Source organism: Oncorhynchus gorbuscha, linkage group LG21, assembly GCF_021184085.1.
Source record: "Oncorhynchus gorbuscha isolate QuinsamMale2020 ecotype Even-year linkage group LG21, OgorEven_v1.0, whole genome shotgun sequence".
NCBI lineage: Eukaryota > Metazoa > Chordata > Actinopteri > Salmoniformes > Salmonidae > Oncorhynchus > Oncorhynchus gorbuscha.
In genome coordinates, this window is record NC_060193.1 from 30,981,801 (window position 1) to 30,996,036 (window position 14,236).

At 43.3% G+C, this 14,236-nt stretch overlaps 1 protein-coding gene across 6 annotated transcripts in view; it reads right to left on the bottom strand.

Annotated features, from left to right (window-relative positions):
* The window catches only part of LOC124008907 (VPS10 domain-containing receptor SorCS2-like), a 342,821-nt gene extending 334,100 nt beyond the window's left edge, over nucleotides 1–8,721 (bottom strand). For 3 of the 6 annotated variants that reach the window (XM_046320503.1, XM_046320504.1, XM_046320501.1), the window contains exon 1: nucleotides 8,202–8,720. In XM_046320503.1, coding sequence (XP_046176459.1) covers nucleotides 8,202–8,579 — 378 coding nt within the window. In that variant the 5' untranslated portion in view covers nucleotides 8,580–8,720. Of the gene's footprint in view, nucleotides 1–8,201 lie in introns of all 6 variants that reach the window. The other 3 variants (XM_046320500.1, XM_046320502.1, XM_046320505.1) reach the window with 2 other exon arrangements.
* Between the last annotated feature and the right edge of the window lie 5,515 nt (nucleotides 8,722–14,236).

The following is a 14,236-nucleotide window of genomic DNA, read 5'->3' on the forward strand; positions in this document are numbered from 1 at the left end:
CATTTTCTTTTCATTCTTCTCTCTCCAGCCTCCCCTTCCTCCGGTACATGGGTGCGCTAATTGCTATCAATGTGAGTCACAAATGGTTCACCTTTTCCCGGGGGAAAATCATTGCTGGCAAACGGCCGTCGGTCAACTCATGCATATTTTCCATCTGGGTGTGTGAGTGCTGGTTTGGCAAGGCAGCTGGGCACGTACATCACCGTAGGAGTACTTGGGAGACAGAACCGCGTTTTAACCACTTTTTTTTTGTAGTTTTTCCCCCGAGTTAGGGTCTGGGCTCCTGGTCCTGGTTTCGACTGCTGCCAATAGAACCCATTAGGCCCAAGGGCAGGGCACAGAATATTTGGATAACTCAGACTGTTCCACCAATTGAGACTGACAAGTCCAATGAAAAAGGAAGGAGATGATAGGCCTAACAGTAGAAATGGTTTCTGTATAATACTGAAACAAACCAATAACAAGCGAGAAGATAGGCCTATGTCAAATGGAGACTTCAATACTGACAAACGATCTGGTGAAGTGCAGGAGTGAGAAAGAGTGAGAAAAACTATGCAGTAACACCTGGTGAGACAGACAGGTAGAGTATAGAGTCCCTGGCCAGAATCCAATCTCCAATCTGTGGTGTTAGTGATGAGCAGATGAGAGGGAGGGAACCCCGCTGAGCCACTAAGGGATCTACCTCACTGTGCCGCTACATATCCCTTCCCCTCATATTAGATTTCTCACTACTGTACTAAAGCAGCAGTAGGGCATCCATACACATCCACATGCATGCACGTACAGAGCGACAAATACACACGCATGTGGCACGCACGCACACACACACACACACACACACACACACACACACACACACACACACGCTCCAAATCCGAAGGTCTTTTCCATCGGTGAAAAAGTGTAGTTCTTGCGGCTGTATTATTAGCTGGAGTCAGAAGGAAATATGCAGGTCTAGAAAGCGACAAGAGGTACGAGCGCACTCTGAGCGCTTCTCATGAACATCTCACATCCACTGGAAGACCCTTACAGAATTCCAGCCCTGTTGCCAAGGCAACCCTGGGAACTTTCGCTTTCCAGTTTCCAAGAGAGGCAACACAAACAACAACTTGATGAGTAGGAAGTAAAACAAGTCCCCATATCCAGGAAGAAACTAACCACGTCTTGGACGCGAGCACTCGCTGTAAAGAACGTCAATCAAAGAAGGCAGGAAGTATGGAGGAGGAGGAGGAAAGCGTAAGTGTCCATAGGGCCAAGGCCTGCCAAGTGGTTGTTTTTCCCCGTTGCCGGGACACACACACATCCCTAGAATAGTTTATTTAAGTCTGAATAGTTTTCAGCTCCCCAAGACGGGGATGTGTTCATTTGTGAGACTGCCAAATAGAGAGAGAAAAAGGAAAGAAAAAGGGAGAGAGAGCGAGAGAGAGCGAGAGAGAGAAAGAGGGGTACTGCCCTGAGCTAGAATGATAGGGCAGAGCCCAGGATGGAAGGGAATAACAGGAAGGAGACAGAGAGAGCGAGAGAAAGAAAGAAATCATGAAAGAGTGGAATTTATCCACCTCATCAGTAGCAACAGAACCTGGATAACAACCACATCACCCCAGGACTCTCCCTTATCTTATCAGCCCGCTGCTGCTGCCAGCCCGATCAGAACGATCTGGAAGGAGAACACATCTAAAAACACGACCTAATTAGCTCTCTTCTCTAATGCTAGCGCAGCATCCTGCCTAGCCTAGCCTAGCCTAGCCTAGCCTAGCCTAGCCGGTTCCCCATGGGGTTGACCTGGAAGCCTCACCCTGCTAAAGTAAAGTAGCCTTGGGTGTTATGTATAGATGATCTGTGCCAAATAGTGTACCAAGCAAAATAGTGTACCAAGCCAAATTGTGAACCAACCCACAGTAATGAGACAATACCTTTGCATCAGACTTTGTAAGGTGCATCATTCAGATCAAGAGATAGGTGATAGCATCAATTTAACAGTAAGTAAGTAAGGGGTGGCAGGGTAGCCTAGTGGTTAGAGCGTTGGACTAGTAACCGAGCTGACAAGGTACAAATCTGTCGTTCTGCCCCTGAACAGGCAGTTAACCCACTGTTCCTAGGCCGTCATTGAAAATAAGAATTTGTTCTTAACTGACTTGCCTAGTTCAATAAAGGTATAAAAAATAAAAATAAGTAGTTACTAGTTAATACATGCATTAAGTTTAAATCACTGTTAGAAAACATTGCAGCCATTGCCTTATGCTGCCCTGTCATTGTGAGAAAATCAGTGGCAGAAACATTGGGAGGGAGGCACTCTAAGCCACGGGCCAGCAGACATCTTTGGTGGCAGAACCAGTCATTCTGATCTCCCTGGCAAAGACCCTGTCTCCATGTCTCCTGGGGGACCCATGATTAATGTCAACTGTACATGCACACACACACACACACACACACACACACTAGATCAGCCCTAAACTTCCAGACCTAGCATTGACTTAGTCTGGTTGGAGAAAAGTGCGCAGAGGATGGATCGAGAGAGATGACAAAAACGATTTGGAGGACTCACTTCACATGTACAAACAATTTTCAACCGAAGACTAGTGGAACCAAATGAACTGTCTGTTTAGTATGCGAAGCGAGAACAAATGTCTTTTGCATTAAGTCAGCACCTCAGCTTACGACCAGATCCAGGAAGTGGTGGTAGGAGGGAGAAAAAAATATGTTATGTATGCAAATTTGCAATCAAGCACCTTCTCATAAAACGTGCTTTTCAATTCTCAATCTAAATGCACAAAACATCATGTTTATATTACATGTTTGCTGCAGGGGATAAACCCCTGACATGATTGGCTGAAATGATCCCTGCAATCTCCCGCCAGCATCTGGCAGCTCGGAAGGATAGCATCGGCGTGGTAACAAGGGGGGTTAGGGGTGAGGACAGGGGTGAAGGGGTAAGGAGGTGATGTCATCTTATGTCTCCTTTAATGGGACACGGGGTCATAAGCACAGACACCGTGGTAAACAACACTAGTAAACACCCGTCCTTATAGGCCTTCCAACAGAAACAATGATAAGAAGACGAGGAAGATTATGTTTGATGGTGATGATGATGATGATGGCGATAAAAAGTATCAAGGTGATGAAGAAAACCACAAGGAGGCACACCATAGGAGGCTCATGGGAAGAGAAATAGGATGAGGGGCTCATTGGAATGGCTGGAATGGAACAGAGTCAAACATGTGGTTTCAGTATGTTTGATGCGTTTGATACCGTTCCATTAATTCAATTGCAGCCATTACAATGAGCCTGTCCTCCTTTTTCTCCTCCCACGAGCCTCCTCTGGTGTGCCTCCTTGTGGTCTTTCTTCATCATCTTGAAACTTTTCATCATCACCATCACTATTATCTTCCACACACACACACTCTTTTAACACAACAGTGCAAAGGTGTGCAGTCATTGGAAAAAAACAAGAAGCACACAGGGGTGTGTGCGTTTACATGGGCGCGCGTGTGTTTACCTGGGTCAAAAACTCACTCTTCAGGGAGGGCCAAAATATCGGAGAGTGTGTGCTTATGATTGATCTCTCTCTCTCTCTCTCTCTCTCATTCCCTTTCTAAAACTCTCACTTTCCAATCATCCATCATCCAATCTCTCTCTCGCTCTTTCTCGCTCTCCCTCTCTCTCTCTCTACCCCTTTCACTCCCACTCATGTCTATCTCCTTCACAGAGTAGAGGCCCTGGATACTACAGAACACTTGCTAAAATGCTGAGCTCAACGCCATCGAAAGATGAGTACAGAAATAGAGAGAAGCCGACTTCTCAGAGCCCTGGAGCTAGTCAACAAAGCCCAGAAGAAAGGTTAGAGAGAGAGAAAGAGAGAGAGAGAGAGAGAGAGAGAGAGAGAGAGAGAGAGAGAGAGAGAGAGAGAGAGAGAGAGAGAGAGAGAGAGAGAGAGAGAGAGAGAGAGAGAGAGAGAGAGAGAGAGAGAGAGAGAGAGAGAGAGAGAGAGAGTGAGAGAGTGCATAGGGAAGCACAAAGAAGGCTCTTTCAACAGTGGAAGCAAACTCTCTGTTCGGAATGCTGGTATCAAGTTATGGGGCTTGGTGCCTGACCGTTCCTAGAATGTCTCCCGGAACTGACAACAAGGAGTTCTGGAATTAATTACCGTTCTTGGGGACATATAAGGGAGTGTTCCTCCGGCTCCGGTCGGACTGTGTGCGGTCCAAAAATGACCATGCCCTCATTACACCACATGTCGACCCGGACTCCCTGCTGAACAGAGTCTTGTTGGTTCAACCGAGTGTCTGAACCCGGTCTCCTTAACTTAATGACAAGGAAAATGTGTGTGCATGCGCGTGCGTGTGTGCATGCGTGTGTTTGTGGGTGCGTGCGTGTGCGTGTGTGTGTGGGGGGTGTGCGCGTTTGTGTGTGTGTGTGCGTGCACGTCCGTGTGTGTGTGTCTTGAGCATCATTATGAAGAAAAGTTCATGTCTACATTACCATTATGGCAATGTGCATGACCCTTCAGTACACTGGAAATGTTTGTCTAGTTGTGTAATAAATGTGTAATAATAGGGGGTAAAGGGCAATGTGCCTTTGTGTACACACAATTAAAAGGTCAAATTCTAATTGTGCAGTCCCATAGAGTCTGACCTCCAGATACACAACAGGCATGATGCATCTTGGGATACATTTATTGACAATGACAACCGTCTGTATCCTTTGTCTGGCCACAGCCATCTCTGAAGGCCCTATAGACTGTATCAAACCAGACTGGCTGGCTGGGCTATGCATTATGTACATAGCTAATTCCATATCCTGAAAGAGACTTATACTCACCACTCAGAGCGGCAAGGAAAGATTGTAACGGCAGATTTCCTCCTCTTCGTCTGAAGAGGAGGTGTAGCAGGGATCGGACCAAAACGCAGCGGGGTAAGTGTCCATATCGTTTATTATAAAACATAAACTGAACACTAAGACATACAAAACAATAAATGTGAACATGAACGAAAACCAAACCGAAACAGTCCCGTGTGGTGACAGACACGAAAACAAACACCCACCAACCAACAGTGAAACCCAGGCTACCTAAATTTCTCAATCAGAGACAACGATAAACAGCTGCCTCTGATTGAGAACCATATCAGGCCAAACACAGCAATAGATTTTAAAAAACATAGAAACACAAACATAGACTGCCCACCCCAACTCACGCCCTGACCATACTAAATAAAGACAAAACAAACAAAAAAAAGGTCAGAACGTGACAAAGATGTACCGAATCCTATGGGTGTGGGCGCGTGTGTGTGCTAAGATGGGCAAAAATGACAAAATACAACTACAAAATGCAGATGCAAAATCATATGTATCAAAATGTATCAAAAATAAACAACAAAATACTTGTATTTTGTCATTTATTTCATTAAAATACATGTGTTTTGTGTATTAAAATACAAAATGTAATTAGTAGCCGGCCCTAACAGCAACAACATTCTCAGTGACGGTTACACATTTTTCTTTACTTGCTTATGACTGTGATAGGTTGTTGTTTAACTACCTTAGTTAAGCAAGTCACTCTGGGTGAGCATGTCTGCTAAATGACCAAAATGTTTATGTATATGTAAAAATGAACACAACAAAATGAACTGCACAGCACACTGTGTATTGTTTTGGGGTGGAGCTCATTAGAATAATACTCAGCATGCTTTGTATTTGTTCATTTTTACATTTAGTAGACATTTTTATCACACCATAGTGCTATCAGACTTCTGCTGGGTGAAAGGGGGGGGACACAAAATGTGAACCGCTTAATTTTGTTTTATAGAAAAGTATTTTGTATTTGGAAAATACTCATTATAGTATTTGGATAACACAAAATACATTGGAGTGTAGTTCAGCCCAGTGTAATTCAAATGACAAAATACACAGAAGTAATTCAAATAAGAATCTCAAATACTTCCCATCCATTGTGCGTGTGTGCGTGTGCGTGTGTGTGTGCGTGCGTGTGAATAAAATGCACATGTGCCAGGAGCATCTCTAGCAACCAATTCATAGAAGACAGCGCTCTCTCAACCTCCCCTCTAAACCTCCCCTCTCCCTTCCTTCCCTGCCTCACTCTGCCTTGCTCTACATTTCTATCTTGTTCAACCTCCCGAATCCGCCCTTTTCCATTTCTCTCTGTTCAAATGATGTTCCACCATCAGTGAAAGCCGCCCACTACTCTCTTTCTCTCTAAACAGGACATCCTCCTCCCACCACCTCCCTATCAAACACAGGCATCATCGATCTCCAACAGCGACAGCGGATGCACAGAGAGAGAGAGAGAGAGAGAGAGAGAGAGAGAGAGAGAGAGAGAGAGAGAGAGAGAGAGAGAGAGAGAGAGAGAGAGAGAGAGAGAGAGAGAGAGAGAGAGAGAGAGAGAGAGAGAGAGAGAGAGAGAGAGAGAGAGAGAGAGAGAGAGAGAGAGAGAGAGAGAGAGAGAAAAAACAAGAGAGAGTGATTTTCTCCTCTGAGTGGCACTTGATCAATCAAGGCTTCTCGGAGAAATAACAGCCCTCTTCTTATCATTGTCATAAGTGAGTGAGCCGGGCACAGCACGTGCGATTGTAATAACAGCACAGAGAAGACACAAAGGAGAGGGCATAAGTGCTTTCATCAAGCCAAATAATAATCACTTTAAAGACATGTAGAGTCGGAGACAGGTAGAGTGGGTTTTTAAATGGGTTACTACACCAACAAAGAACACCCACCTTGGACTCTTCTATCTTATATTGGCTCGGAGCAAAAAACATCTTCTGTCCATGATTGCTCCATCATTTCCCCCTTAAGAGAGCATAGATTCAGAAGTGGCTGTATTCTTCAGGGATTCCAAATCATTGATGCCCCCAATAGCCCTTTACACACACAAATTCGGACTTTCCCCCGAATCCATCCATCCATCCAAATTTTCTCAAATAGAGGGGGATGTGGGGTTTGAAATTCATTTTTTATACCTATCAATCTGTGCTGGGGGCGTAAATGTCAGACCTGGTGATATTGAATGGCAGCATTTGTCTTATTTTATTAGCCTGCGTTATATAAGGGGAGACCTCCTTACAGTCGACCTTTCAAAGTAGGACATTGCCAAGTTAATTTAGGATAACTCAAACATGTCCTCCTAGGCCGTCAGTATACGTTTGACTGACTGACAGATTCAAACTTGGCTCAGTATTGAATCAGTGCATATTGAAGTAGAGAAGTTCTTCGGGAATACAAATCGCCCTTTTTTAAGACAAAATGTGTGTTCTAACCTACAAACACTCGTTTGTTTTTATAGATATCAATCAAATTCAATGCCAAGTCAAAATGTGATTTCAATCTTATAGGCCTAGCATGTTGCTGTTTGCGGCTTTAAAATAACTGCTACCGAGTAGACGTCTATTTCAAGGCATGTTCTAGAGCCGTCTTGATTGTGTTTGCAGGAGTGGGCCATTTTTGTCTTGACAATAGCATGGTATTGAAGTGATGTCTCCGGTAGACACTGTGAGGTCCCGGACAGCTGACAATAGGCTACCCAGTCACAAAGCCCACTCTTATGTTGTTTGGCCTGCTCTGACTTGACCTCGGCCTTGCGAAGCTCAAAATATACTGTTACAGATGTCAATTCATCACATGTCAATGAAACTAGGTTATAAACCTCTAATTATGCGCCATTCATTGCTGGGACAAATGCCGTGAATACACTGAAACGTTCGAAGTTGACAGGCTACTAATACATATTATTTACACACTTTCGTATCATATATGACAATGTCAGGCAACAACACTAATCTAGTGACACCGAGTGGGACAGAAAAACCAGCCTCCAGTGTGCGCGCCGTTCAAACAGGCTGTCATGATAATGTGCAGCCAAACAAAAGACAGGGGCATTTCTCCGCACCTAATCATGCCCTCTCTCTCACCAGTCGGAGCAGGACACACAATAGGAAAATAAGCTGTTGTAAACATATACCATATGGCTATGCTTTTAGATGCGCACTCGAATAATATTTTTTTTCTACATTAATTCAATGCCATGCGCAATGTTATGACGGAAAATAATTTACGCATGTATAGCTACTGCATTGAGAATAACTTGTGTCCGTTGGAATGGGGTGCATTGGTGACTGCTGGGTTGTGTAGGCTACAAGCAGGGAACCCGAGATATCGCGACTAAGTGGAACCGGGACGGGACCGGTACTTACGCTGCTGTTCTCTCCAGTCCAGTGCACCATCGCCTGGTTGTGAGTAGCATCCCCTTTGAGCACGAACGAGCTGCTGAGCAGGGACACTTTCTCTTGGGATAGTGCTCTCCTGAAGCGCGGGGATTCCACGTCGCCCGCGTCCCCATCATTATCACCCAAGCCCGGTCCGAACACTCCGTCAACCCCGTCTATGCCTACAGCGCCGCGGCTGTCAAACAGACGATCCCCGTCGCTCCGATGTAAAACGCCGCTGTCACATAGCATGGGTCTCATCAATGACATCCAGGCGATAACCACGGCCAAGCACAGGTGCGCTGAAACGATTCCTTTCGGACGCAGAGATGCCATGCTTCGCGCCATTAGGCCTATAGCGCTCATACCGCGGATACTGACAGAGACTGCGATGTGAGTGGAAGATAGATAGCTATACTGTCAGCGGAGAGAGAGGGATGGAGGGAGGGAGGGAAGCTGGGAGAGAGGGAGTGGAATTGGAGCGAGGGCAGACACTGGTAACAACGTGGTCGTCAATGTGTGCCAGCTAGAGGACGCGCGCCGTGCACATAGCATGGGCGCCACCTGGTGACGCATCTCGTACTGCAAAAACATTGCTGTTTCTTCGAGACTAAACTATTTGACTTGATCACTTCCCACGAGATAATATAGGCCTACTATCCTCGAAGATGGTGGATAAAATACGATAGTTCACTCAGGCCGTTTACCATTAAAAAAATATTGAAGTTCCGTTCTGCTTAATGGGTGGCTATCCCATTGGTGTGATAGCAATTGGGTCTGGTCCTCTTTTCCAACTGCTATGTAACGTAAACATTACGATGTTTCCAACTTATTCCGTGTTTTCCAAACAAGCGTGCAGAATGAAACTGTAAATGCCACAGCCAAGAGCGTCGTTGGGGCCGTGTTCGGTTTTTCACGCGATCATGTTGGGCTAGCTGTCCAATTCCCAGGTGCTGAAATCGATGCCACTTGCGTCAGAAGCAAAATCGACTAATAGCCCACATTTAATGTCAAACGTAAACTAGGTCTATACATTTCGCAGAATAGTTTTTATGAACGAAAATACACAACACCATAATTAATTCATTTCAAGATTTGAACCCCCAGCGTCTTCTTACCTCCACAGTGCTTTAACACAAAGCGCCAACATATATCAGTCTCAGTTTCCTTTTATACAGTAACTGACCCTACTCTACTGCACACACATTGTTTGTTTTTTAAATCCGAGTATCCCGGGGAAGGATACCCCCTTCACTGTGAGTCTGCAACGGGCTCCGTGATAATATGCACATTTTATAATCTACACCAACAGACTGAGCTGCCTGCGCCGGTTATGTTGGAGAGCAACAATCCATTGAATAGCAGCCATGCTTTATTATTGTTGTTTTGCTATCCTCTGACAATGGATTGGTGTTTATAGTGTCCCAGGGGTTTCCAAGTTGTCCTGTCTGGACTCATAGACTAAATGTAATATAGTAAACATCAATCCGGGACACTCAAATTAGTATGGTACCGTGGGCCTATGTTATATTCTGTATGGTTACTTAAGGCAAAACTAAAGTAGGTTGGTTTGGTGGGCATGTAACATGAACGGCTAGCATCCCAAAGGTTGAAAGTTTGAATCTCATCAAGGAGAACTTCAGCATTTTAGCTAATGATCAACTTTTCAACTACGTACTACTTTTTTTTAAAGCTACTTTCCAACTACTTAGCATGTTAGCTAACCCTTCCCCTAAACCCTAACCTTAACCCGTTTAGCTAACCCTTCTCCTAAAGTTAAATCAAATCAAATGTTATTGGTCACATACACATATTTAGCAGTTGTTATTGCGGGTGATCCGAAATGCTTGTGCTCCTAGCTCCAACAGTGCAGTAGTATCTAACCCTTTAACCTAACTCCTAAGCACCTAAACTTAAGCTTAACCCTAACCCCTAACCCCTTTTCAGATAATGGCTCCAGAGGGGATGGCTGCTGTTTTATGGGCTCCTGACCAACTGTGCTATTTTGTTTGTTTTTTCTTATTGTTTGTAACTTAGTTTGTACATAAAGTTGCTGCTGGTGTCTCTTATGGCCGAAAGGAGCTTCTGGACATCAGAACAGCAAATACTCACCTCGAACTGGACAAAGATTTTTTCTTTAATGACTCCAACCTAAAGGATATACTGCTTTCCAGAGACCAGGCCCAAATCCCCGTCATTCGCGTGAAGAAAAGATGGAGGTACAGAGGGAGAAGGTTACGGGTCATTGTGAGGATTCAGAAGCAAGGCAGTAAAGGGCCACTACCATCGGTTCTATTGGCCAAAGTGAAATCACTGGAAAACAAACTCGATGATCTATGGTCGAGACGATGCTACCAACGGGACATTAAAAACTGTAATACCTTATCTTTCACCGAGTCGTGGCTGAACGATGACCTGGATAATAGAGCTGGTTGGGTTTTCCGTGCATCGGCAGGACAGAGCAACTACGTCTGGTAAGACGAGAGGCGGGGGTGTGTGTCTATTTGTCAATAACTGCTGGTGCGCAAAGTCTAATATTAAATGAGCCTCAAGGTATTGCTCATCTGAGGAAGAGTACCTCATGACAAGCTGTAGACCATACTATCTACAAAGAGAGTTCTCATCTATATTATTTGTAGCTGTCTATTTACCAGCACAAACCAATGCTGGCACTAATACCACACTCAACGAGCTGTCCTGTTTGGGCTAGGGGGCAGCATTTTCACTTTTGGATGATAAGCGTGCCGAGAGTAAACTGCCTCCCAGATGCTAATATATGCCTACTATTATTATTATTGGATAGGAAACACTCTGAAGTTTCTAAAACTGTTTGAATGACGTCTGTGGGTATAACATAACTCATATGGCATGCAAAAACCTGAGAAAAAATCCAAACAGGAAGTGGGAAATCTGAGGTTTGTAGTTTTTGAACTCAGCCCCTATCGAAAACACAGTGGGATATTGGTTATGGTGCACTTCCTAAGGCTTCCACTAACTGTCAATCATCTTTAGAACGTTGTTTGGGGGGGGGGCTGAATGAGAGCAGTCACACACTGGTCACGCACATTTCACATGAGAGGTAGCTCTCGTTCCATTGCTTTTCTACAGACAATGGAATTCTCCAGTTGGAACATTATTGAACATTTATGATAAAAACATCCTAAAGATTGATTCTATACATAGTTTGATATGTTTCTATGACCAGTAATATAACTTTTTGGAATTTTCGTCCGACCTTTCCGCTGGAAGTGGCACGCACCTTATGATTTGTTTACCAAACGCCCTAACAAGAGGAGGTATATGGACATAAATGATGAACTTTATCGAACACATAAAACATTTATTGTGGAACTGGGATTCCTGGGATTGCATTCTGATGAAGATCATCAAAGGGAAGTGAATATTTATAATGCTATTTCTGACTATTGTTGACTGCGCAACATGGCGGATATTTCTTTTGCTGTTTTGGGCTCTGAGCGCAGTACTCAGATTATGCATTTTCCATAAAGTTTTTAAAAAATCTGACACGGTGGTTGCATTAAGGAGAAGTTTATCTAAAGTTCCATGCATAACACTTGAACTTTCATCAACATTTATAATGAGTATTTCTGTGAATTGATGTGACTTTGCAAAATCACCACATGTTTTGGAACTACTGAACATAACACGCCGATGTAAAAATGAGATTTTTGGAGACAAATATGCACTTTATCGAACAAAACATACATGTATTGTGTAACATGAAGTCCTATGTGTGTCATCTGATGAAGATCATCAAAGGTTAGTGATTCATTTGATCTCTATTTGTGCTTTTTGTGACTCCTCTCTTTGGCTGGAAAAATGGCTGTGTTTTTCTGTTTTTCTGTGACTAATCGTTTGTGGAGCTTTCGCTGCTGCTACTCACTCATTTTTTTGTGTTCGTTTTTATTCTATTTTTTACTTCAATTTATTTTGTCAATATTTTACCTCTATTTCTTAAACTGCATTGTTTGGTTAAGTGCTTGTAAGTAAGCATTTCACGGTAAGGTCTACACATGTTATATTCGGCGCATGTGACAAATAACATTTGATTTGATAACTCTAACCCTGAGTCTAGCTAATGTTAACCACCTAGTCACCTAGCTAGAAATCGTAACATATCAAACATTTAACAAATTTGTAACATATAGTACGTTATGCAAATTTGTAGTGTTATTGTACGTTTTGCAAATTTATAACATATACTACGAATTGTAATTCATAAAATATCTTACAAAGGGGTGATGGACATACAAAAATTAATACATACCATACAAAACGTAACATATCATACTAAATGGAGTGTCTCTGGTTTACGTACAGAAAAATACGAAATGCTCTGAGACCAGGTTGAGGATCAGCTGTATATAAAACTAAGCTTGACACAATGATATAAATGCATATTTAACATTTACATAAGAACAGAAAAAGGACAGCAGGGTGAATAAATAGCCATTTCTATCTGGAGGTTTCTGTAACATTGCTTGGCTATTGTGTGAAGAACATGTAGAATACGCTTTTGGGAGTACAGACTGTACATCACATTTCTATCTGCAGGGTTCAGAATGATGCACCTGAGTAATGCCAAACATTTTCTATTGTAGCGTCTGGGCTAGCATGGGCAGCGCTATTGAGGTTCTCTCCATTTTAGAATAGTACCTTTTCTTCTTCTTCACTGGCTAACTTTGCATCCCAACTAATTGGAATCCCCACCCAGGTGACTACTTTAAAATGGTGAAAGCCCTCAATGGCAACGTCCATGCTAAAAATGGGTTATATCCATGATGATTCCTCTATCTATCTCAGTGGCAACAGGCACAACTCCGATATAAAGCCGTTTTTTCAAAGTTGCCAAAATGACACATGCATCCACTTATATTAGCGCGCTTGTAGCAACATAACCAGTATGAAACTTCTATTAGATCAAATAAACTTAACATAGCAAATTAGCAATTACATTTTTTGTTGACCAAATTTGACACTCTCTCATTGACCTCCATATAAAAATTCCTCACTTCGTGGGCTTATTTTCGTGGACAGATTTTGAACTGAGTAAAACCTCTCGCTTCACCTCTTCCTCTTTGGTAAGCACCTGGTCGCTAGTATAATATCCGGAATGGACCAAATTGAATGGCATCAAACCATGTGTTTGATGTATTTGATACAACTCCACCATTCCGCTCCAGCCATTACCACAAGCCCATCCTCCCCAATTAAGATGCCACCAACCTCCTTTGTTCCACATAGATCCAGTTATAAGGCACTGTACATAACCCTTGGTTAAAATACTGTAAACCCACAACTAACAACACTGTAGAGTCCCTGTACATGTAGATATGGAAAAAGTCATCTCTATAAAATATTGATGACTGCCAGGTAGCCCTTGTCCTCCAATTTGTCTGTGGGCTAGTTTATTTTTGTTGGTTTAGAATAAATGGCGAACCACAGGCTATTTACCGTTCATGGATCAGCCGTTTTAGGTGTCGCAAGACATCTACGAGGAGCTGGAGGAGTTTGAATATTTGATGGTGTTGGACCTACTGCAGAGGGAGGGATGGAGGAGAGGAGGGGACAGGAGGAGGGGTGTGAGAGGAGTCCTTACACCCGAAGTCCTCGTATCCATTATTTGTGTTATCAATGGGTCTTTCTCTATTTTTGTCATGCATTCTCTCTTTAGTGTTCTTTTCAGATTTTGTTTTACCTATATTTGTCCCTGCCTAGCCCCTTAACTTCCCATCTACCCCTTATCTTTCCCTCTTCCACGTCTCTGTTTGTTTTTCTCATGCAAGAGAATACCACACACACAACACACACGGCATTGGGAGCACAGTGGGAGATTACAGATGATGATGACCAACTGGGCACAGATGTAAATTGAACATAAATTCCACTTTGGTTCAATGTAATTTCATTGAAATGACGTGGAAACAACGTTGATTCAACCAGTGTGCGCCCAGTGGGGAGTGTGTGTGTGTGTATATCTCTGTTGACCTCTGTTGTCTGCA